The sequence below is a fragment of the Pelobates fuscus genome, chromosome 13 (genome assembly GCF_036172605.1).
Source record: "Pelobates fuscus isolate aPelFus1 chromosome 13, aPelFus1.pri, whole genome shotgun sequence".
Lineage (NCBI taxonomy): Eukaryota > Metazoa > Chordata > Amphibia > Anura > Pelobatidae > Pelobates > Pelobates fuscus.
In genome coordinates, this window is record NC_086329.1 from 10,326,427 (window position 1) to 10,351,980 (window position 25,554).

The following is a 25,554-nucleotide window of genomic DNA, read 5'->3' on the forward strand; positions in this document are numbered from 1 at the left end:
TTGCTATAGAGTCCGGCCCGGAGTGCCCCCTTTGCTATAGAGTCCGGCCCGGAGTGCCCCCTTTGCTATAGAGTCCGGCCCGGAGTGCCCCCTTTGCTATAGAGTCCGGCCCGGAGTGCCCCCTTTGCTATAGAGTCCGGCCCGGAGTGCCCCCTTTGCTATAGAGTCCGGCCCGGAGTGCCCCCTTTGCTATAGAGTCCGGCCCGGAGTGCCCCCTTTGCTATAGAGTCCGGCCCGGAGTGCCCCCTTTGCTATAGAGTCCGGCCCGGAGTGCCCCCTTTGCTATAGAGTCCGGCCCGGAGTGCCCCCTTTGCTATAGAGTCCGGCCCGGAGTGCCCCCTTTGCTATAGAGTCCGGCCCGGAGTGCCCCCTTTGCTATAGTATTATCTGGTTTGTGAATAGAAGTGATAAATGGGCCTAATTACACATTACTGTAGTGCAGTACAGAGATCGTAGAGATATATATCGCATACTCCTTCATGGTCAGGAGCCCACATTCCACTTTGTCAGAGAGGAAGCTCCTTACACCAGTAGCTGTTCAAAGATCGGGTGTTTAGAGTTTTGGTTATGGTGCTAAGTACTGGAAGCTGCTTTTACATCTCAAATCCTGACATTTTTTCTTTTTTTGTTGCGCTCTGAGCCAGGCCGGCGAGAGTGGCGTATGTGTTTGGATTCACAGACCAGCTCCTGCAGGTTCAGAAGGCTAACTGAAATGTTCACGCCATAATTTACTAGGACAGTGAATGGGGAAGCAGTGCATAACAAGAACATAGCGTAAATGGTGAAGATTTCTAAGCTACATTTACAGGGATAACTTCGTAGCACCGTTCCTAGTTCCCCATCCAAGCTGTTCATAGTTATATTTATTTTGATTTTTTTCTGTTTGTTTATTTTGATTTTCCAGCCCACTCTTATTAAAGTGATACCCAGAACATATTGCAGGTTGAGTGAAATCTCGTAGCTCACAAGTCTCCCTTCTGGTTCCCTTCTGGTTCCATAAGCAACATTACTTTTCTCGCTTGGCGTCCGTTTGAATTTCTTGTTTGTTTATCCCAAATCTCCAACTGCCGTGTCTGAATCAAGTGTCCCTCTTTCGAAATGTTGAGAGACATTGTTGCCTTATAGGTGTCTGACCTGAAACTGGAGATTACATTACAAGGTGACTCAGATCAGACATTCCTCCTGGTATCATGTGTGAAGGTGTCTGGCAAACTATTCAACTTCTCTACAAGATAGAACTAGTCCTATCTGTGCAGGCCAAGTCCCCCATCAAAGCATACCAAGAATGGAATGCGCTCAATGTTACCTCTCTATTTTGGTCTGCTAAATATTTCAAATATGTATTTCCCACTTTGCCTTTGCCACCATATTTTTTATTCTTGTCACTGCATTTGCAATGTCTGCAGTAAGGAGAACAGATAGGTTTGTCTTTGTTTGTTTATTACACAAGAGCTTGTGTACTCTAGCAACAGATCATTAACAATAAGCTGTACAGAAAAATAAACAATGAATTTTTGCCTATTGAAAAGTGACATAAATACTGAGCATTTGTAATTACTTCAATGATACAGTGATCTGTTCACAATCTTATTTGTCAAGCAACTGCGTGGGGGTTTACTGGTATTTTGGGGGAGGGAAGGTGCATTTGTGCCATAAGGCACAATGAGGGCCGACTGACTCATACACCTCACCTTCCACTAAAGGAGATCTCAAAAAACTCCTGCTTAGACCTGAGAGAGGTCTGGAAGACAGACCTTGCGGAAGTGCAGGCGGACATTGGCGAGCTGCAACAGCGCCTGGGGTCGTTGAGTCCAGAGAAGGTGAGCGAGACAGATGACTGACAGACACCCAATCCCAAGTGGACTCCCTTGAGCAGCAGGTCCAGCGTCTCTCCCGCATGGTGACTTCGCTCAAGGCGTGACATCGAAAAAATATTAGGCTCCGTGGAGCTCCAGAAACAGTAGGCCCAGAGGCCTTGGTGGACTTCACCCAAAAAGTGACACGGGCCTTGGAAGTGAAGGGGGACAGGGAATCCTCCCCCATAGTATCGGCATTCAGGATTAGGAAGGCACTGACACCCCAGCAGACACACACAATTGCTGTCACTCGGGACATTGCCACGAAATCCGCAATAATGGCCCGCTCCAGAAAATACCCCAGTGTTGTGATCGAAAACTGCAAACTACAGTCTTTGAAGACCTACCCTTCTCTGTCCTGCTGGACCAACGCAGGTTCATGTCAGTCACTAAGCTCCTGAGAGAGCACAACATCAGGTACAGATGGGGACTCCAAGGGACCCTGGTGGTCACAAGCGTGGATAAGGTCTCTGTCCTCTTGGTCACAGAAGACCCAACAGCATTTCTGACATGCCTGCAGCTGCCTCCTCTGCCCAGACCTCCCAGGGAACAGCAGAGAGCTTTGTCCCAAGAGGCTCAACCCTCCGCAGTGACACAAGCAGCTAAGCCCCGGACAACAGAAGACACTCAACCCTTGCGGTTACAGGAACCTCTGTAGGACTATGGTGGGGTGCCTTGTTGCTGTAGTTAGGTCGGGACTATCATACCTCAAAACAGCACATATTGTACTCGTCCGCTCCATAGCAGAAGAATCTACCAATCCCAAAGTCTAGTTTTGAATACCTCGTTTGCCTATCCTAGAGTGCTGTCATAGCCAAGTTTGTAGAGGACATAGCACCAACACCGAAATTGCACGGCTTACAGTCTAAAAATGGCCATTACTGTTATCTGTTTACTGCTTATTATAAAACCTCTTTATACATTTCTTTTTGTGTTTCATATATGCCATGTACAATGCAACTAAAAATCTGTGGTTTCATCCACACCAAAATAAAGTATTCTTAAAAAAAACAAACAAAAAAAACTCCCTCTCCCCCCCAACAAACTGACAGCCTTGTTCCAATCACCCACCGTTTTCGAGATAAATTCCAGATAGAGATGTTGTCTCTCAACCATTGGCCTCTATACAATGGACACGTTGTACAGCGCTATGGAATTTGTTGGCGCTATATGAATAATATAATAATAATAATCTGCAGCATCTTAACGTATGTAATGACAAATAAGAACCCCTTTTATTACCATCGGATAGTTATAGAGCATTTTTCCAAACTTTTAGTGAACGAGGAAACTGCTTCCAGAATTGAATTGTTCTAAAGGAAAGGCACATTCCAAATACCTTGCCCAACTCCTTTCCAATCTGCAAGGCTTCGTGGGCTTCGATTTGCTTTCTAAGTATTCTCTGTCACTGAGGTATTTTCATGAATGCTGATCTACATTTATTTTTATTATTATTATTTATATAGCACCATCAAATTCCTCGGCGCTTCACAGTGGGTGGACGAACATACCTGTAGTTGCAACCAGACAAGTTGGACACACAGGAACAGAGGGGTTGAGGGCCCTGCTCAATGAGCTTACATGCTAGAGGGAGTGGGGTAAAATGACACAAAAAGGTAAGGATAATATTAGACTAATGACAGTTGCAGAAGAGGAATCAGTCGGGAGCTATTAACAGTTTAATTGATTCGTTTTTATGAAGAAGTGGGTTTTTAACGATTTTTTTGAAGGAGTGGAGACTGGGTGAGCATCTAACGGAGGAGGGAAGCAAGTTCCACAGGGACGGTGCAGCCCTCGAGAAATCTTGAAGGCGAGCATCAGAGGTGGGAGTACGGACAGAAGATAGACGTAAGTCTTCAGCAGATCGTAAGGGCCTAGATGGGACATACTTGTGTATAAGAGAGGATAGATAGGTGGGAGCAGCATTATGTAGACATTTGAAAGCAAGAACCAGAATTATAAATTGAACCCTATATCTTATAGTAAGCTAATGTAGGGACTGACAGAAGGGTGAGGCATGGGAGGTGCGGGCGGACAGGAAGATGAGCCTCGCTGCCGCGTTCATTATGGACTGTAATGGCGCAAGTTGGGAGCACGTAAGACCACTGAGAATATCCAATAAATCAATTGCACATCTTTTGTGAACATGACTGGGATATCTGTAATTTTTTTTTAAATGTATTAGAACTATAATGATTAATAACTGAAATTTCGTCCAACGTGAATCGCCTAATGGAATGTTACTTTTGAACAAAACAAAATGTGTTTTCGTCGAAATTCTTTCAAACAATCTGAAACTTTCCGCCGTGTACTGGTCTAGTCTACTGTATAAGCAAATTATATTACCTTTACACCTATTGTTTTCAGCAGATATTGGGGTGCATTTTTGCACACTAGTGCCCCCTAACACCAAATACAATGGAGAATTGCTTCCCCTTTCTAGAGACGCTATTGTACCATAGGTTGAACATCTGGGGGGGATTTCTCTGTTTTTGGCACCAGTGATTGTGTGATGTATATTTTCCTCTGCTAATGCAAACCACTGTCAGGACCCCCATGCCCCCCCCCCCCCTTTTTTCTACACTAAAATTACAGATGAAATGTCTTGTCTGCACAGGATTCCACGTTTACTTATTAAAGGCACACTCCCTCTTTTTGAAGTTCCTGCCGCCCTGTGTAAACTGTACGTTCATCTGTTTGAAGAGCTCCTGTTGTAAAAATAAATAGACCCCTGTGAAGACCTGAGTTCTGTTGGTGGGGTCTCTATACAAAGTAACCAAAAATGGCATGATGTTACCATTAAACTGATCAGCACAAAGCTGACAGGAGACTTTATTTATTTTTTCCCTCCTGTAAGATGCCATCAAAGGTTCTTTTTTGAGGGTTTTTTTTTTCCACTTCGTGTTACACAATTTATGACATTTACAAACATGAAACACGTTTTTACCTTAAAGGAACACTGTAGTGGGAATATTTATCAGCCCATTGTCATTTTACCCTCCCCATCTATACCAAAAAAAAAAAAAAGCAAAATTAAAGGTATTACTCGTTTTTTTTTTTTTACAGCATCTCCTCGGGTTGCATCATCCTGCGGGTGTTCCTCTTGGACGATAGGCCAATTCAGCGCTGCTAACAGTGGAAGATTGGGCAATGTAGGCACATGGCGGCGCTCTCCCTGATTCTATTTAGTTTAATATTGGGCTTTGGGAAGTTATACCGTGGGGTAGGACCACACAGGCACTATAGGAGCCTACAGTGTCCCTTTAAATATTAATTTTCCATCTTGGCACATGCGCACGCACACACACACACACACATACAGGCATTCCAGGGAAGATGTGGTCGCCTAATTAGCTGCACACGCTTGCGGTTAAATTATCATCCGATGTGGATATTGATGAAGCACAAAATGTGTTTTCCTAGGTGTTTAGAAGGTTGCCCTGGAAACTGGACTTTCCACCCCTCCTCCAGACTTGCCAGCGTGCTTAAAAGGCCAGTCAACCAGTCATAGCACCATAACCACTACTGCATGAAGTAGTATGCTGCCAGCAGTCCCCTGGCACTGTCCCTAGGTTTTAACACTAACCAAGGTTCCTTGGATATTGCTAATGGGCAACTTTTCAGCCAATGATTTCTGTGAAAACAGGAAATAAATTGTTACATCTGTTGCAGAATGGGAACCTTTGCCAATCATTGCTGAATATGTCAGTCCAGACAAGAAAAGATGGAGTATGGTGAGAACAATCCGATAATACTGATAGAGTTCCGACAGGCAGCTCGACAACCAAATCCGGAGTCTCCGGTGAATAGAAATGAGGTAGAATTAGGAGGGGAGGGGGGGGGGGGGAGGGAGATGTAGCGACTTGAGTGTCCTTTGTGGTTTATGAAAAGACAAAATCCACAGAGAATACATGGACTGATAGTGCAGTGAGTCTTTGGTGTAGGAAAATGAAAATAAAAGAGGAACATGTACACTTTTCCAGAGCTGTAATGCAGCTCCAACCTTAGCTCCTGTGCGGAATGACCCCCAAATATGGATACGGTGTAACACTTGTATGACAAGTGGTTAGTCCTGGTGAGGTATGCTAGAAGATCTCATAAACCTAGGAGGAGAACATAATGAAATAATATGGTGCAGTATGTTCAACATAAGATATGCCAAAAGTAAACCAGTAGTCATATATCTTGTGTATATCTACTGATGCTCTCACAGAGATTTCCAACCACAACCAGTGCTGTGCTGACGAGTCCCTTAAGACTGTGTGATGTTGGACATGGCTCAGTGGGATCATTACCCGTGAATTGACATTAAAATGTCTTGTTTGTTTTATTAGGTGCAGTATCTAGGTCTGTCGCGTTTACCGCATTTATAACTTAAATTAAAGAACAAGGATAAATCACTGGGGTAAGCCAGCCCTCTCTGACTGCATGTTCCATCCCAATACTGCTGGGGTTGTTAACAAACCCCAAAATACCGGACAGTAGGTGTCACCCTTACATTTGTTGTCATAGCAATCTAAGGCTCTTAACAAAAAACATGCATGTGAAACTATGAAAAACTGTCACTCACAGCCCTAACCTGCACTAACCATTGTGTGTCTTCCAGTTTTGGTTGTTTGATGCCTGGTAATGGCCATGTGGAGTGAGACTGTATCCCAAAAAATATTATTATTTTTCGCCAGCAGATTCCGTAGCGTTGTCTGTTTATAGTTCACTAAATTCCACATCTAAAATAAATAAATAAATGAAATCTGAAATTTAGGCTAAAGTAGCCAAGCTGTGTCTAGAGCAGAGCTGGATAGATAATCCAGATTAGATATTTTTGCTTCAATTTGATAAATTTCAGAATTGGATGTAGACCTGATGATTTATTAGTCCGGGGCTATTGCATGCATTTCCCTAATCCCTTGAGGACAAAGGTTTAGGGAAATCCAGTGATATCATGACGGATGTGGCACGTCATTTGCCATGAAGGGGTTAATCCTGTTGGCCGGTTTCCTGGTGCTCTGCCTCTAGTGGTCTCCTCTGTAACTGCAGTCACTGTATCCCAGGATGGGTTTGTACAGCTGTGTGACATGTATGCTGTGCTGTGTGCACACCTTTATTGACTCTGGTATGAGGAAGCTGAGCTCTGGGGCTTGTTAACGCTGGGCCTGCCCTGTGCATGGCCATCCAGTCAGAGCTCAGCCTCTCGGGGAAGGAGGAGAGGGAGGGTGAGGTCTCTCTGCTGCTTCAGTGAGCAGTCACAGCTGTGACACTCTGTGTGCTGCTGCACAGCCCGAGAGTCAGCTAAAAAGGGGGCATATCATCCTCATCATCTGTCATGGGAAACCGCTGGTTAATTTGGACTGGTGGCCGGAAACAGATTTGCTGACGGTGGGTTTATATGGCTACCACGAGAAATAAGGCGTAAAATGGATTTATAGAATCTCATTGTGAGCCATCGTCTTAATAGGTAATACACACAGGCATACCTGCTGTATATGTACATCTTTGTGTGTGTGTGTGTGTGTGTCTGCCACCACTAAAGATCTGTGTGTGTCACGTTCGTTGCTGAATTGTTAGAATGTGCGTGTTCATTCATATATGATCAGTAAATGGTTTGTGTAGGACACACAGCTCAATATATGTCTGTATCGAGATTTGAATATGCTGTGTGTAAGCACGTGTGGTGTATGCTTAATGCTTGTGTGTATGTATGTGTAATATAGTGTGTGTATACGGTATATTTATATATAATATGTACGCTAAGGACGGTGTTACTTGTGATTCATTCAATGTACATACCTGCCCTACGTGATGCATGAACAGATACAATATTCTGTCCCCATTTATTTTATTTTATTAATATTGGCTTACAGGTTGATACAATGTCTTGATTTAGTTTTTAAGGTGGTGCCTCCCCCATCCTCCTCGTTATTTTATTTTAAAAGAGAGACTGGGGTATTATTAGTCTTCAAGCTGATATATCATGCATCCCTTTCGTACATTTGTGTTGACATTTCTGTTCTTGACAATTTTAAACATTCTTGTTAATCACCGTACTATCAATCAATGAAATTCCTTATCGTGGGTTTGACATTGAAAAGAAAGTCTGTTACCATGGCGATTATAGTAGATGCGTCTCGCATTGGTGAGCGTAGTAAGTGCTTGGTGCCGTATGATGATTAAAGATTTCTGCGAGACTCCATGCCAAATTAATTAGAGGCTTAACAGGAGGAACTCATTACGCGCACCAGCAAAAGCACAGATTGTCTCTCAGGATTAATAGTAAACTGGAGTGCAGTGCAAGAAAAATCCTAGCAACTAGGCACTCTTATTCAATAAAAAATTTTGGGGAGAGAATTTTTATTTATTTAACGAGGAATGTATTCTCAGAAAAATATTTTGTTGAATATTGACTGAATGTTCTACATGAGCACTATTTAGAGAACAGTCTCCTGTCACAAAACATTCTGATTTATAGAACGGCAGCCAATTCCCAGCACGTTCATTTTTATAGTGAGGATATAGAGGAAGCCAATAAATGACAAATTAATCTGGCAGGAAACATGGAGGGGTGACGGCCATGCGCAAACGTACTTTGATAGCCAGACAGTTTGACCAATAAACAACCACTGCATGATTAACCTGGTTGGCCCTTTGTTTTCTATTATACCCCAAAATTAACTGTATACAGATGTGTTGCAAATCCTTGCAGCAGCTGTGGAAAAGCTAAGGTTCCATTCATATCATGCTATGCTTTGTTATAATCTATTTTTTTTTTTTAATTTATGGTAGCCCACCCGTAGCTCTCTTGCCCTGGTCCCGTGCGAGTAGTGTGCCAACAGCTACTGAGCTGCGATTTCTGACCCTGTACTTAACCCCCGAAGGACCAATGTGATTCCTTGCTGTCCTGGAAGTCTGGTCTCTAAAAACGATATGTCAGAATAGATTATTCTGCTTGTTTCGCATTAACCGCTCTACAGGGCCTCTCGTTACCAAAATGGGGAGAACCTGTCCGTTTGGAATAGAATCTTTGTACGGTCCTGGTTGTAATAATGGCCATGATTGCTCGTTTAAGGAGTTAAATCTGTTTTGAATGACTTTTTGTTTGGGTTCTGTTGTATCATCCGGATCAGACAGGGTGTGTATGACATGTTAATGTTCTCTATAAATTTGTCATCCTCAATACTGTGCAATTATATGGAAAAATATGTTTTTAGACTTTATCGCCAATTCCAGATCCAATATTTGGCAGGCAATGTACTCTCAGAATTAAGAATAAGTTGCCCGTTTTCAGTATTTAGGATAGGGCTCAAGATACAAGGACACCTTTGACAGCCTCTGTAATACTTTTTAAGGTTCTGGAGGAAGTAGAATGTTTTGTAAATGCTATAAGCTGAAATTGATCTATAGATATGTGTACTGAGTGATGATAAGATGCGTGAATGAAAGACCGTCACATGGACTCATTACTTCAAATACAAAGTCTGTAGGCCAAGTGTTGATGGTGTTTGCACCTGTGAAGAGAAAGCTCCCTTTTGAAAGTTTTTAATTCGATCACCCCTTTTGTAAACTCTTCTCCAATGTTTTCACCTGTAAGTCAGTGAACATTGAAAAATCAACTCCCGCCCATCAGCTTTAATCTTTCACGTGTTGGTCTCTCGTTGCTCCAAGTAAGGCAAGAAGAATATTTGACCCTTTGCCAGTTGTGCCACAAGATGTAGTTTTTCTATAATTCCTTCTTAACTAAGATTGTGTATTCCTCATAGAAATTCCCTCCCTGCATATTTGTAATTACTTTGTATCCCTAATATATTATATTATTATTGCACTTTATATTTTAGGTTTGTTCTTGCCATAGATTGTATAAAAAGGCAAAACCACATTTCTGTTTTCATTGTTTCTACGTATAGCTATCTTGTGCTATTTCAGTGCTCAGAATCTTTACATTATTGTGCTAGTATTTCACACGTGTGTGCGGGAAGAGAATACATGCGTGTACATTGGACTGAAAATTGGCTGATTACTCAAGCTGCTAAAAGCGTAAAAGGCCAATTTTAGAATGTTCTCAGGCCGTAGTCTAAAAATATAAAAAAATAGTAAATTTAGCCCGTTTTGAGACAAACCTTACAAAATATTACTTGCAGCTTTGACCATGATGGATTTTAGATGGTTCTATTAAATGAACAGTCTCAAGATTTGAACTAATTAGCGGCGAACTACAAGTCCCACAGTGCTCAGCAATTCTAAAACAAAGTTTACCTGTGGCTGGGTGGGAGGTGCATTTCCACAAGAGACAGATGGCCGTCTTGGCCACCACATTACCGTATATGCATGATGTTTGCCTATTCAGTTTATCTAAGCCGGCAACCCTGATTTAAGGTATAATTATTTTTGTGTTAGAATACACTGGGTGGGGTGAGTTCTTCTTTCTTCTCCTTTTCTCGTAAGCCGGTAATGTCATGAGCGATCAGGAAATCCTCATTGAGGTGACAGGTTTCATTAGCTTTTGTTTGCTGTTTGCATCCTGCAGAAAGTAAACTAATCCCACTGATGCTTCAGAGATATCAGGAGCTGTCTAAAACATTGTTACTCTCCTGTGGGAGCCGCAATCTGTCTAAACAGGAAGGGTGCAACCAGATGAGGGAGCATTTCATTTTCACAAGAGTTGTAAAGTGCGTGCCTTGGGAACCTGACCAATTCGTCCCATCAGTCATGGGAAAAACACTTGCTGATAACCGCAGAAGAATGATTTTGATTTATCATTTTTTTCCTATTCTTAAAGGGACACTTTAAGCACCATAGCCACTACAGCCCTCGGCCTCTGCAATGCCCCTACCACCATCCCTGGTTATGTGTATAACATCAATTTCATTTCTATATTTGGGGAGCATTTTTTGGATGATTGTGTCAGCTGTCACTGCAGTCCAAAATGGGTATTGCCAATGCAAAAGTGAAATGCCTGTAATGGCAATATGCCAAGTGAGAGGCTGGACTACATGGGACCTTCTGTGACAAAGATGGTGTGACTTAGTCAGGGGATGATGTCCATTTAAGTGAATTGGTGTTCTATGAAAATATGCTTTTATCTGACAGTTCATGCTGCTGTAGTTTAGTAGATATGATTTTTTTTTCTGTGCAGATACTTCCTGCATTAATGAGATCTTGCGGTTCCTACTGTAGAATACTGAGAGCGTTACTATGGTAGGAGAGGTATGATAGAGTTGTATGATGTCATGGTGGAATCTGGCAGCATGTCTCTATGGTTTCTTTATATTCTCTGGGAGAGGTATGATAGAGTTGTGTGATGCCGTTTGGAATCTGGCAGCATGTCTCTATGGTTTCTTTATATTCTCTGGGAGAAGTATGATAGAGTTGTGTGATGCCGTTTGGAATCTGGCAGCATGTCTCTATGGTTTCTTTATATTCTCTGGGAGAAGTATGATAGAGTTGTGTGATGCCGTTTGGAATCTGGCAGCATGTCTCTATGGTTTCTTTATAGTCTCTGGGAGAAGTATCATAGAGTTGTATGATGCCGTTTGGAATCTGGCAGCATGTCTCTATGGTTTCTTTATAGTCTCTGGGAGAAGTATGATAGAGTTGTATGATACCGTTTGGAATCTGGCAGCATGTCTCTATGGTTTCTTTATAGTCTCTGGGAGAGGTATGATAGAGTTGTATAATGCAGTTTGGAATCTGGCAGCATGTCTCTATGGTTTCTTTATAGTCTCTGGGAGAGGTATGATAGAGTTGTATGATACCGTTTGGAATCTGGCAGCATGTCTCTATGGTTTCTTTATATTCTCTGGGAGAGGTATGATAGAGTTGTATGATGCCGTGGTGGAATCTGGCAGCATGTCTCTATGGTTTCTTTATATTCTCTGGGAGAGGTATGATAGAGTTGTATGATGCAGTTTGGAATCTGGCAGCATGTCTCTATGGTTTCTTTATAGTCTCTGGGAGAGGTATGATAGAGTTGTATGATGCCGTTTGGAATCTGGCAGCATGTCTCTATGGTTTCTTTATAGTCTCTGGGAGAGGTATGATAGAGTTGTATGATACCGTTTGGAATCTGGCAGCATGTCTCTATGGTTTCTTTATATTCTCTGGGAGAGGTATGATAGAGTTGTATGATGCCGTGGTGGAATCTGGCAGCATGTCTCTATGGTTTCTTTATATTCTCTGGGAGAGGTATGATAGAGTTGTATGATGCAGTTTGGAATCTGGCAGCATGTCTCTATGGTTTCTTTATAGTCTCTGGGAGAGGTATGATAGAGTTGTATGATGCCGTTTGGAATCTGGCAGCATGTCTCTATGGTTTCTTTATAGTCTCTGGGAGAGGTATGATAGAGTTGTATGATACCGTTTGGAATCTGGCAGCATGTCTCTATGGTTTCTTTATATTCTCTGGGAGAAGTATGATAGAGTTGTGTGATGCCGTTTGGAATCTGGCAGCATGTCTCTATGGTTTCTTTATATTCTCTGGGAGAAGTATGATAGAGTTGTGTGATGCCGTTTGGAATCTGGCAGCATGTCTCTATGGTTTCTTTATATTCTCTGGGAGAGGTATGATAGAGTTGTATGATGCAGTTTGGAATCTGGCAGCATGTCTCTATGGTTTCTTTATAGTCTCTGGGAGAGGTATGATAGAGTTGTATGATGCCGTTTGGAATCTGGCAGCATGTCTCTATGGTTTCTTTATAGTCTCTGGGAGAGGTATGATAGAGTTGTATGATACCGTTTGGAATCTGGCAGCATGTCTCTATGGTTTCTTTATAGTCTCTGGGAGAGGTATGATAGAGTTGTATGATACCGTTTGGAATCTGGCAGCATGTCTCTATGGTTTCTTTATATTCTCTGGGAGAGGTATGATAGAGTTGTATGATGCCGTGGTGGAATCTGGCAGCATGTCTCTATGGTTTCTTTATATTCTCTGGGAGAGGTATGATAGAGTTGTATGATGCAGTTTGGAATCTGGCAGCATGTCTCTATGGTTTCTTTATAGTCTCTGGGAGAGGTATGATAGAGTTGTATGATGCCGTTTGGAATCTGGCAGCATGTCTCTATGGTTTCTTTATAGTCTCTGGGAGAGGTATGATAGAGTTGTATGATACCGTTTGGAATCTGGCAGCATGTCTCTATGGTTTCTTTATAGTCTCTGGGAGAGGTATGATAGAGTTGTATGATACCGTTTGGAATCTGGCAGCATGTCTCTATGGTTTCTTTATATTCTCTGGGAGAGGTATGATAGAGTTGTATGATGCCGTGGTGGAATCTGGCAGCATGTCTCTATGGTTTCTTTATATTCTCTGGGAGAGGTATGATAGAGTTGTATGATGCAGTTTGGAATCTGGCAGCATGTCTCTATGGTTTCTTTATAGTCTCTGGGAGAGGTATGATAGAGTTGTATGATGCCGTTTGGAATCTGGCAGCATGTCTCTATGGTTTCTTTATAGTCTCTGGGAGAGGTATGATAGAGTTGTATGATACCGTTTGGAATCTGGCAGCATGTCTCTATGGTTTATTTATAGTCTCTGGGAGAGGTATGATAGAGTTGTATGATGCCGTTTGGAATCTGGCAGCATGTCTCTATGGTTTCTTTATAGTCTCTGGGAGAGGTATGATAGAGTTGTATGATACCGTTTGGAATCTGGCAGCATGTCTCTATGGTTTCTTTATAGTCTCTGGGAGAGGTATGATAGAGTTGTATGATACCGTTTGGAATCTGGCAGCATGTCTCTATGGTTTCTTTATATTCTCTGGGAGAGGTATGATAGAGTTGTATGATGCCGTGGTGGAATCTGGCAGCATGTCTCTATGGTTTCTTTATATTCTCTGGGAGAGGTATGATAGAGTTGTATGATGCAGTTTGGAATCTGGCAGCATGTCTCTATGGTTTCTTTATAGTCTCTGGGAGAGGTATGATAGAGTTGTATGATGCCGTTTGGAATCTGGCAGCATGTCTCTATGGTTTCTTTATAGTCTCTGGGAGAGGTATGATAGAGTTGTATGATACCGTTTGGAATCTGGCAGCATGTCTCTATGGTTTATTTATAGTCTCTGGGAGAGGTATGATAGAGTTGTATGATGCCGTGGTGGAATCTGGCAGCATGTCTCTATGGTTTATTTATAGTCTCTGGGAGAGGTATGATAGAGTTGTATGATGCCGTTTGGAATCTGGCAGCATGTCTCTATGGTTTATTTATAGTCTCTGGGAGAGGTATGATAGAGTTGTATAATACCGTTTGGAATCTGGCAGCATGTCTCTATGGTTTCTTTATATTCTCTGGGAGAGCTATGATAGAGTTGTATAATGCAGTTTGGAATCTGGCAGCATGTCTCTATGGTTTCTTTATAGTCTCTGGGAGAGGTATGATAGAGTTGTATGATACCGTTTGGAATCTGGCAGCATGTCTCTATGGTTTCTTTATAGTCTCTGGGAGAGGTATGATAGAGTTGTATAATACCGTTTGGAATCTGGCAGCATGTCTCTATGGTTTCTTTATTGTCTCTGGGAGAGGTATGATAGAGTTGTATGATGCCGTTTGGAATCTGGCAGCATGTCTCTATGGTTTCTTTATAGTCTCTGGGAGAGGTATGATAGAGTTGTATGATGCCGTTTGGAATCTGGCAGCATGTCTCTATGGTTTCTTTATAGTCTCTGGGAGAGGTATGATAGAGTTGTATGATGCCGTGGTGGAATCTGGCAGCATGTCTCTATGGTTTCTTTATATTCTCTGGGAGAGGTATGATAGAGTTGTATGATGCAGTTTGGAATCTGGCAGCATGTCTCTATGGTTTATTTATATTATCTTTGGGGCAGTGTGTCTTCTCTGGCTGTCTATGCCATGGTGGTAAAAGCACATGTTCTGTCAAACCATAGCCGCAAAAACACAAAAATTCTAGTAAAAAAATAAGAATATAAAATAGATCACCGTTTCTAGCGTGCACCTGTTATGCCAGAACTTGGTGGCATTTTATTTTATGTTTGCTTTAGAAACTTGGAAAGATTTCCATTTACAGAGCCCTTTAAAATGCCAAACCCCCAAAAAACGTGCCGGCAGTGATCCTTTTAAAACCTCTGTTTTGCGAATCCTTGCCCTTTATACCAGACATCCAGCTGGTAGCTGCCATCGTTTTGTGTGATCTGCGATCTATGTGCTGATTTTGGCCGGCGGTTGACAAAGATCCAGTTTTAGACCACCACTACCCTATCCACTCCTTGTCTCTACTACTACATCCGTCTCAGAGACCCCGCATAAATGCACGTGTGTTGCATGCTGTTATTACTGTGGGAACATGTATATACTTAAATGGTCTCAATCAATCTCCTTTAATGATTTCATGGAAACTCTGCTGAGCATTAACATGTGAGCGATTTCATAGCTTCCTTACCAAGCTCCCATTCATATAAAAGATGGGGCGTGGGGTTTAACATAAAGCTAAGCTGTTTATTTGGTTGCTAATTGTTCGTTAAAATACATGGAAACTTGAGTAAAACAGTAGGAAGTCATCTTGTGAAGTTGTGGTGCGGAGGCGCCACTAAGTGTTGGGCATTTTAATGGCTTTAACCATAAAAATGCCAGGCAGTATTCTGAGAAAATTGCAAAACCTTGTATGCACGAAACGCAACCCACAGATGATCAACTGTTCGCTTGCTAAAACAAAATCTAATCTGATCTGAGGTTAGAGTTATCAGTCATGCTTTCACAATAATATGTGGAGATGTAATTCTATTTCCATCCAAACACATTTAAGGCAGAGTTACTTACAATTTTCTCTTAAAAATCCGGCAGTTGTGAGTGTGGAGGTGGCCATCTTGTGGGTTTTCATTTTGTTTGTTTGTTTGTTTTTTTTCGTTCTTTGTTTTGAACCTATTTCATTGTATGCCCCTTGTGTCCAAGAGATCTCCATTAGTTAGAAATCTCCTATTTCTGAAATAAAATGTAATAAATAAATACCGGACATTACTAATGAAAGCACTTCTTTAATAAAAAATGTATGACGGGTGCATAAAATAATTATTTTTAAGGGATTGGTCTGCTAAACCGAGAGATCACGTTTAATTTCTTTAAAGTCGACAGTGAAATGTTTTTTTTTCCACTTTTAGAATAAATATTGCTATTTTTGATATTTTCACAGATCACCCCAGCACACCTCACTCCTTAGTGAGTACGTCACATAGAATCTTGATTTGTTAGCAAACATTTTTTTTGCCCTGAGAGAATATCTGTATATATCCGGACTCTTCCAGTTTGCATAATGCAGGCTCTGGTGTCTGTCGGGCTCCCATTCTCTCAGCACTGAATGGACGCTGTTTGGAATTAGATTAATAACCAATTTCACATTGTCCCTCTCTTTTTCCATTGTTTCTTTCAATTTCTGTCCCTGAGCCTATGATTGCCAAGGTCATAAGGCAGCAGAACCTTAAAGGGACATGGTAGTCACCAACACAACTTTAGCTTGATGAAGCAGTTATGGTGTATAGAGAATGCCCCTGTAGTCTCACTGTTCAATTTGCTGCCATTTAGGGGTTAAATCACTTTGTTTATAAAGCACTGGTCATACCTCTTTGCATGTGAATAACACAGCCTTTCTAAACACTTCCTGTAAAGAGTCATCTAATGTTTATACTTCCTTTATCACAAATTGTTTAATGTACAATTCATTATATCCTGCTCTGTTGATGGTTTGCTAGACGTTGTTGGAGCCTCCTATTTATGATTAAAGTTCAATTTACAGAGCAGGAGTTAAAAAAAAAACCTTTTACAGAATGTTACATCTGATTAAAAATTAAACTATTTTGCTTTCATGCAGGCTGTGTCAGTCACAGCCGTGGAGATGTGGCTGGGGTTGCTTAAACAGAAATAAAAGTGATTTAACTCCTTAATGGCAGAGAATTGAGTAGTGAAACTTCAGAGGCATGATCTATACACCCCAACTGCTTCTTTAAGCTACATTTGTTCTGGTGACTATAGTGTCCCTTTAAAATTAAATAAATACTGTAGATACAAATAAAGTCCTTGTTCATTGAATTGTATTTTTCGAATGTAATTCTTCCGGGATTAAGATCTAACCAAATACTTGCTTTCTTGTTAAACAGAAAACCATGCTAATAAAACTATATTGGGGCAAAACGTTATTTATTTTATGCAATATCGAACCACTTTTAAGCTGAAAGGGTGTATGTATTTTATATATAGTTTATGAAATTGTCTCTCTTTTAAAACCTAAAGGGTCCATAGTACATCACTATCACAGCAGCTGATCACACCAGCTGATCACACATCAGAAAAGCACATTATTGATCCCTATTGATCTGGACGTCAATAGACATTGGCCTATATTTTCCTTCTCCATGATGTGCTCAGTAAAATGGCAACAACAGACTTTCTCTATTTTGTCATTTAATGGCATATGATGAGTGACTCATTAACCCTTTGTGAATGGTCTGAATTTTCAGGATGGTTTTGGGAAGTACATTTTAATGTAGTGTAGACTTGCACGTTAGCAGTGGCATTATGGGAAAAATAATTTAAAACCGATTTAGGCTCTGTTTTGACAAAGATGATCTATTGGTTGTGAAAGTAAGTCTGTGACAGTAGTACAGTGTTACGGCAAACACAGCCAGCAGGATCCGTGGAACGGGATGTTTCTGGATTCTCAAAATAAAGGACAAATCTTTAACTTTGTTGTTTTTCCATGGGATGGGGGTCAATCATTGGTCCCTCACTATTCCTAGGCCATGCCACTGCCCAAACAGAAATTCACCCCTACATCAGCAAGGATGCACAGCCAGGTATGGGAAGGACATTGCAACAGAATCCAGGGAAACTTCCTTCTTGTTATGTGATCAGCTCTGCAGTCGATGTGCTTACATTAAAGCACGTCCAAATTGGCTTAACCTTTTTGGTCATATGTGATACGGCTGTGGTGTTTATGGTGCCTAAATGTCCCTAAATGTCCCTTAATTGAGTCTTGTCTTTAAAATAATTTGCATTTGCATACAATGAAAGACTGTGTTGGCACAGACTGGCATCTGATGCAAAAAGCAAAGTATCCCATGATTCCCTGAGCTTTGCCCATGTAGACCAGTGCCTGTGCAAGGATTTCTGGGAAATCGAAGCCACCACCCAGGGAATATTTTATTATTTTTTTTCATAGTATCTGTTAATATTTAAAACAAATGTTTCATATTTGGAAAACAAGTGATTCGACTCATAACAGGTATTTGTCAATACTTGTTCATGATGCCGGTGTAAGACTAAAAATGGCTATATGAAATCAGTCAGTATCCACACAAATACACACACTGACTTTACGGAACCTAATTTATAAACAAATCTATTCTGAGATCACACAGGTGATACTAGCTGTACCGCTCATAGCTGCTCATAGCTGCTTGTATTGAATGGGTCATACAAAAATGTATGGCTCTGTTGTCCCTTACATTGTGAAATATCGTTTTCTGCTGCCCATGGAGTTTGCAGAGAAATGTGGGATGTTTTCCATGTAACCAATAGGGTACACAGCACCCCTGTGTTATGGAACGCCAGTGGTGAAAACCCTTTGCTTTTCACCTGAGAATTATCTTAAGTCCATTTGGCCAAATTTTGAGTTAAGTGGAATTTTTATGTAAGAAGTGTCATCATTTATCCTCTGTAGGTCCAGAGTCAAGATACTGTAATGTTAGAGAATACTGAATATTTGTGAATAGGTCGGCCATAGTCACCATCTGCTTGTGTGATTGGAGGTGGGTCCGATTTCTGAAATACAAAGTAATAGGTACGGGTGGAGTTGGCACTCTATAAGAAAGCAACGAAAGTGTTAGGAATAGTTTGTCCCTGGCGGTGAAAGGGTTTGTATTGTCTACAGCCCTGAATGCAGGTTATACTTTGTTTTCCAGTAAGTTAATCTATAATGTATGGTTTGTGATGTATAATTTAGTGATCCCGTTCTGTAGCAGTCTGCAGAATCGTTCCACATTGTGTAGCAGTTAAACGAGCATGCATTACTATAATGGCACACACCGTGACGGTCACATTGGTGTACACACTGAAATATTTTGTAAGACTTTGATAGAAAAAGTTAATGCTACAGTGAGGCCGTTAAATTTTTTTTTTTTTTTTTTTTTTTTTTACAAAAGTGGCTTAAATATTCCGGTAGGCCTATATTACTACTACAGTCCATTACCCGGTCATTAAAAAAAAAAAAACAAACAAAAAAAAAACACCCTACGTTTTTACTGTTGTAAGTGTCAGGATAGCTAAGACTGTGTTGAATAAAAAAAAAAAAAAGTTAGCAGGTTTACATAATCTGTCTTCATGTGGACTGGGTGAGAGATCTTTTTTTTATTTTTGGATGAGATGCTAACTTTACATTTTTCTTACAAAGTTTTACTGAATGAGGTATTTTTAATATTATTATTTTTTTTTTTGCCATTACCACCTACCACCCATCTATCCTTATCCACAAACACGTCTTCTTAACCATTTTTTCTCTCCCCCCACCCCAATATTTATTGTTGTTATCAGGGGTATTACGTGAATCCATAAATACTATTTTATAAACCGCGTGCTACTGATACGCTGTTAAAGCATAGGCAGGTGTTCAATGCCATTCTGCCATACTACTTAATAGAGGGGGTTCACTAATGTTCTCTTCCCTAGTACCACCTCCCAAACAGTAACGTGGGGGCCACCAAGTAGCCATGCAGTGGACTATACAATGTATACTATACAACGTACCAGTATCCTCCTGCCCCTTTCATCAACAGTAGGGATCCGGGGCTAGTATGCACCACATCTTGAGTTTCAGCCCCTGTAATCCCCCAACAACATATATGATTGTTATTGTCTTTTCTTCCTTTTAAAAAAACTCTGGAATAACTGCTTTTTTCCTCATCCCATATTTGTTTATTGACTAGGTACCTAACTCTACAATCTCTCTGTATGGATCGCAAGTCACAACACGTTTCTTGAGAATTTTTAATTTCACTTGTAGGTCATTGGCTCAGTCTCAGACCCCTTGTTTCATTTTAAGTGCGTTGTCTGTTCTGCAGTCCACAATTCTCCGTAAAGAAGTAGGACAATCGTATCCATGGTGGAATACAGTTGTTAAGACCCAAGTCGATATTCACAACACAGACAACTGGTTCTTAAAGGAACACTATAGTGTTAGATATACAAAGCTGTATATCGAATACTGCAGTGTTCCTCTGCCCCCGCGGCCCCTCCCCTGGCGGATAAAGGATTGAACAACCCTTTAAACACTTAACTGATTCCAGCTCCACCTCTTTCAACGTCAGCGTGAGGGTGAACTTAATGCGCATCCGTAGAGAGTGCAGCGCACACATTATGCCTTCCCTAAACGCTGAACGCGCAGGAGACCGCCACTAGAGGCAGTCTTAATCCTGCAATATAAACACTGCAGTTTCTCTAACACTAGAATGTTTTACATTGCAGGGTTAAGGGTCAATGTGATGAATTATTATGAGAGACGATAGTGTCCCTTATAGAGGTTGAACTGTTGCGCAGTCGCATGTATTAGAATGTGTTTGTATCGTAGTCTATTTACATTGTATTTCTGACTGATAGATTTGTGGACTGAAGTATGTGTCTGTTTCCTAGATTATTCCTAGCATTTTTTTGTCACTCCCTTGTCTGAGAGCATAAAACCATGTGCCCTTTACCAGGAACCTTATTCTACAGATTTTTAGATGCACGAAATAGATCAGGAGTTGTTTGCTATAGACTACAGCTCTGATGATACTCAGCCATACCCAAAGCCACATTACAGTCATGGGAAAAGGTATTCTGCTGCTGGAGATCCCAGTCCTGTAAATCCTTTGTAGATCCATTCTAACCCCTCAGAATGTGTTAAGTAATCCCTAAGATGAATGGGATCTCCTGACACTATCCATTTCCGGGCTGCCCTCTGGCTGAGGTAATGCGGGTGTTAAATAAAAGATTACCTTTCATTTATCATTCACATTGCACTCTACGCCTGTTAAGTGGCTTGCAGGTCAGTTACCTCTCCAAGTTACATAGGTCTTGTGTGTTTAAAGCCCCATTTGCCCTTTGGACAAAACACAACAGATTGTTTAGTATCCTCCCGGACCCCTGTGCTTTCTTATTTTTATACATAGCTTTGTTATAAACCATTAAGGACTTTAAGTCATTTTCATATCAAGCTCGAGCTTTGACGTTCTGTCATCGGGGGTCCAATATTTCTGTTGCTGCTGCAAAACAACACATCAAACCTTTTGCTTTAGATAGATATCTACAAGGATAACACGTACACGCAAGCCGCACATATTGATCTCCCAAAGTGAAGGACTAGAAATAATATAAAAAGTAGCCATGCAGCATTGAGATAAGAGGAGAGAGATTCTTCCATAGGTTAACGTTTAAATCACCTCGGCATCAATAGACGGCACACTAACTAGTGCTGTAAGTCGGATTATTCATTTTAATGTTTATTTTTTAATAACTTATCTTAGATGAATTCCTGTCTAGGGGAACATAAGAGATGAAATATACATTGACTAGAGTGGGTTGTTGTTTTTTTTTTAATTTACATTTTTTTAATTAGCCATATTTTCTTAGTGTGTTCTGGCCAATGTAAAGTTTGGTATTGTTTGATCTTAGGATACCGTCCTGTAGTGTATTAAACTGAGAGATATGTTTATCATAAATTATCCCGCGCTGTTCCTCTCCCTTCATTAATGCTCTTAGATGTGTAGCCAGAAGTTTGATGTTCGCTAATGTAACATGCTAGGTTAGTAGGAGTCCTGTATAGCTTTGAATTTATCTGCACTGCACAATAAACCTTCCAAGCTGTGGGACTGATGTATTCATTTTGACTTTGGGGGGGGACGGGACAAAAATCATAATTTCATGTTTCCATGTTACATATAGCTATTTATTAGACCCCCATCCCCTTTAAAAAAAAATTTGTGATGGGTGAAAGGTTCCCCTACAGGACATTAGGTCTTTTTGTTAGCCGAGGTTCCCATGTTGGAGAATTCCATGGTGCGTTTTGGAATATTGGGAGTGTTCCTGGTTTATATTAGCTGTTGCTCCAGTTTTGCAGGCAGTATTTGCATGTGCAATGCCTTCAAGCCAGACGGGTAATGAGGATAAGCCGTGACCTGTATTGTGAGCTGCAGATGAAGGATATTCTATTCCTCGTCGTTTTGTAATTGTACATCATGTCACACTAGCTAATTGTACAACATCTAAAAAGAGGAATATTTACCATTTAAAAGCATCTGGCACTGCGATGGTTCTTATTGTCCCATATTTGAATATTGCTGCCTCGTGGGCAGACAAATCACTTTCTTTCTTGCTATATAAGCCGTTCCCCTGAGAAGACTTAGTTAGATTTACACTCTTGTTTTTGTCACTCAGCAGCTGCTAGAACATGGGAATATTTAAACATTTGTAGAATTCCAGAGACTCTTTCCGCTGAGTCCTGCACCAGTATTTGCCGCACTTCACACCTGTACCTAGAACTTGATCACTATACTGATTTTAAACCCTTAGACACTAGTGTGGGTCAAATCCCAGGAGGCGAAGAGGGAGGCGTATTGTCAATTTTATTAGGGTACGTCTAAAACAAAATAAAAACCTACTTTATGACTGTATTTGGGGAAAAAAATACATTGAATAGTGTGCTGGGCATTACAAGACAATACATACTGTACGGCTGTTGGGTATAAGTGTCTGTGAATGAATAGTGATTGATTTGGCAACTCTGCTCCAACTTGCCATCACAGATTCATTGTATACCTTGTTGGTTGCCACACACGAGAACGTGGTGGGTTAGTAGCCAAGTTTTTCATCATTTCCTCTTGTGGAGGCAAGAGATGAATGGAAAATATTCAAGGTTATTCGCTAAAGAGTGAGTTGCCAGAAATTCCAAGAATTTCACGTTTTTAGGCCAAAATAGATTGGCAAAATTCTCCAATTCCTTTTCATGGTTTCATGTACGGTATTTAAATTGACACTGTAGTGAGTAACCCTGCTGGACTTTTAGAGTTGAATACAGTAATTCTGTGATCTGTTCCCCATGGTAGCAGCGTATTACTATAAAAGAATTCTCAATAAAAGAATTCCAGTATGTTTAATCCTGTCAAAGTGATAGAAGGAACAATTTATTAACTGTTAACATAAAACGATAAAAGGGAAAGCCTCGATACCGGTTACTGATTGTATTTTCAGGTCCGATAAAATGTAAAATAATTTAAATGGTTCTCCATTGCCCTATCCCATCATCTTCTGTTTTGTATGTCATTGTGAAAGAGTTGTTTAATTAAAAGCATTATTTCATTATATTGTTATAGTTCCGAGGTGGCTTTGTGTTTATGTACTAATGCTATGCTCTATAGACTGTATTAGAACATTTGTTAACTGACAAATTTGTTCTCGGAGAAAAATATAAAAGTTTGGGAAGCCTTGTTCCATACTTTTTAGATACTGAATGCATAATATGTAGAACATTTTTGCACTGTTATTATATACAAATATTATGTAGAATAATGCATTGTGCTCACACACTTCTCGTTATGCAAACCATAGATGATTGATATCTTGACTAAATTTGAAATATTTTTTTTCTGTATCCCCTTTAGGATTTCTTAGGTAGAAACAACTTGCGGACCCTCGGCCATGGCTCCGAGAAAAAGAAACAGTCGTGGGATCTCCTTTATCTTCTGCTGTTTTCGGACCAATGACCACCCGGAGATCACATACCGGTTACGGAATGACAGCAACTTTGCGTTGCAGACGATGGAGCCGTCGTTACCGATTCCTCCCCTGGATGAGCTGGACACCATGTTTGCAGAGCTGGTGGTAAGTGTCGTTGGGAGAGTTAGAAGCTGTTACATTTTGTAATGGGGTTTGTGACCCGTCCGTAGCTATTGTTCTTCTGTCTGCTCTCAATTACTCTGAAATTAAAATAAATTTCTACCCAGATATAAACTATATAATACAGATAGCTGAGCCGCAGGTCGTCATCCTGAGATTGGTGCAGCTTGCAAACCACAAAAACCTTCCAACTATAGTATAATTTTATATTTTAGATTTGTTATTCATTACGCTGTACCTGGAACATTAGTCAGTCAATGACCCAGACTCCACCAGGTTTCCGTGAACATAGCTTTATCTAAAGTGGCTGGGAGGTTTGCAGAACTTCCATCTTCCAGATTTTTTTTTTTTATCTCCCTCTACATTAAATGATTAGAGACTGTTTTGCATGGTGAATTCGCTTTGGTTATGTATACAGGTGTGTATATATATTACCATCGCTAGTTTTCGTTACAGTAAGTAGAGAGTTTGACCTGCAGTGTGTATAATATTATTAGAATAATAACAATATTTTGTGGCATGATATGTCTGGCCGTTCGGATGGACTCTGTGATGTAATTGTATATCACCAGCTGGTTTTGAAGAGTAAACTAAAATAAGATCTTAGAGTAAAACACGTGTTTTTCTGAAGCTGAATATGTAAATTGTTTGAATTTTTTTTATCAGTAGTACTGAATATTATGACTTGGCGCATAGCTGAATCATGGTCATTATGGTCATTTTCATAGACCTGCAAGGAGCAGAAAATAACCCTGGTTGTGTTGTGTCTTTCGTAGAAAGCTTAAAAGCTTTGTTTAATATTTACATACTTTGTATTTGCATTAACAGTTTGTCCTTAGCATACAATGTTTGTTTTGAGAAGTGTACACGTTAACAGCAGTCCTTTTCCCATGGCCCTCTCCCTTAAACGAACACTCTAAACACCAGAACTACTAAATTTTATTGGAATCCTTCCGTTTTACATTTAACCAGTTTCACGTAGTCTGGGAAAATATACACAAAACAGGGCTCTCCTAGCACTCAAACCCAGCTACTACCGTTACAGTGGAGACGTGTAATTTCTTTATAATATGTACAAATCTGTACCGATTTAGGAAGCAGGGAGGACCCTCTTTTATGAAATTTCTCCATGCACATCTTGCACCATAACCACTACACAGAACTATAGCGATTATGTGCAAAAGTGTCCCTTAGTAGCAGCAAGCAATGTGGGGAGGTATACACTAACACTGCGATAAAGGTTTGAGCTGATACAATCCACTGCTTATATAGAGAGATCATTACACTGCGCCAAGTGTACATGTACAAGGACCAAATGCTACATTCTGCTGTGATCACAGTCAGATCTCTGAAGCGTTAGTCAGCATGGAGTATTGTCTGTGTGTTATTGTCAGCACTGCAGTTGTTTATTGAGGGAGTCGTTCAATTTTGGAATAGAATCCTTAAAAAAAACATACTGTTCTGATAGTACGGACCATCGTAGATCCTTAAGGGGTTAAATATAAAAACCTTAAAAGACTTATGGCTGTTTCCTGTTGACTGTAACATTTGGTAATTACAACGTTCAAGTTTAATCTAGTATCTGATTCATGTCTGGGTGTGTAGTTTGTGCCCGGATTCTAAAACGAACCATTAATAACTGCAATAATGTTCCTTTAGTGACATCCTGCTTTTGTTTGACGTTTTATTTACAAGGTTAAGGAAAGTCCTCTCTACCACTAAGGATTAGCGCAAGGCTGGCTTAAATCAGTGGCGGAGGGATGTGAAAGTTTACTTATATCTGCGATTCTTTATTTTCACACCGTGATTTTTAGATCATTTATACTTTTTTTGTTTGTTTGTTA

General features: G+C 40.5%; 1 protein-coding gene across 7 annotated transcripts in view; it reads left to right on the top strand.

Annotated features, from left to right (window-relative positions):
• The window catches only part of DAAM1 (dishevelled associated activator of morphogenesis 1), a 121,495-nt gene that overhangs the window by 37,871 nt on the left and 58,070 nt on the right, over positions 1-25,554 (top strand). For 6 of the 7 annotated variants that reach the window (XM_063440059.1, XM_063440064.1, XM_063440065.1 and 3 more), the window contains exon 3: positions 23,476-23,695. In XM_063440059.1, coding sequence (XP_063296129.1) covers positions 23,513-23,695 — 183 coding nt within the window. In that variant the 5' untranslated portion in view covers positions 23,476-23,512. Of the gene's footprint in view, positions 1-7,094; positions 7,312-23,475; positions 23,696-25,554 lie in introns of those variants that run through there. The other variant, XM_063440063.1, reaches the window with a different exon arrangement.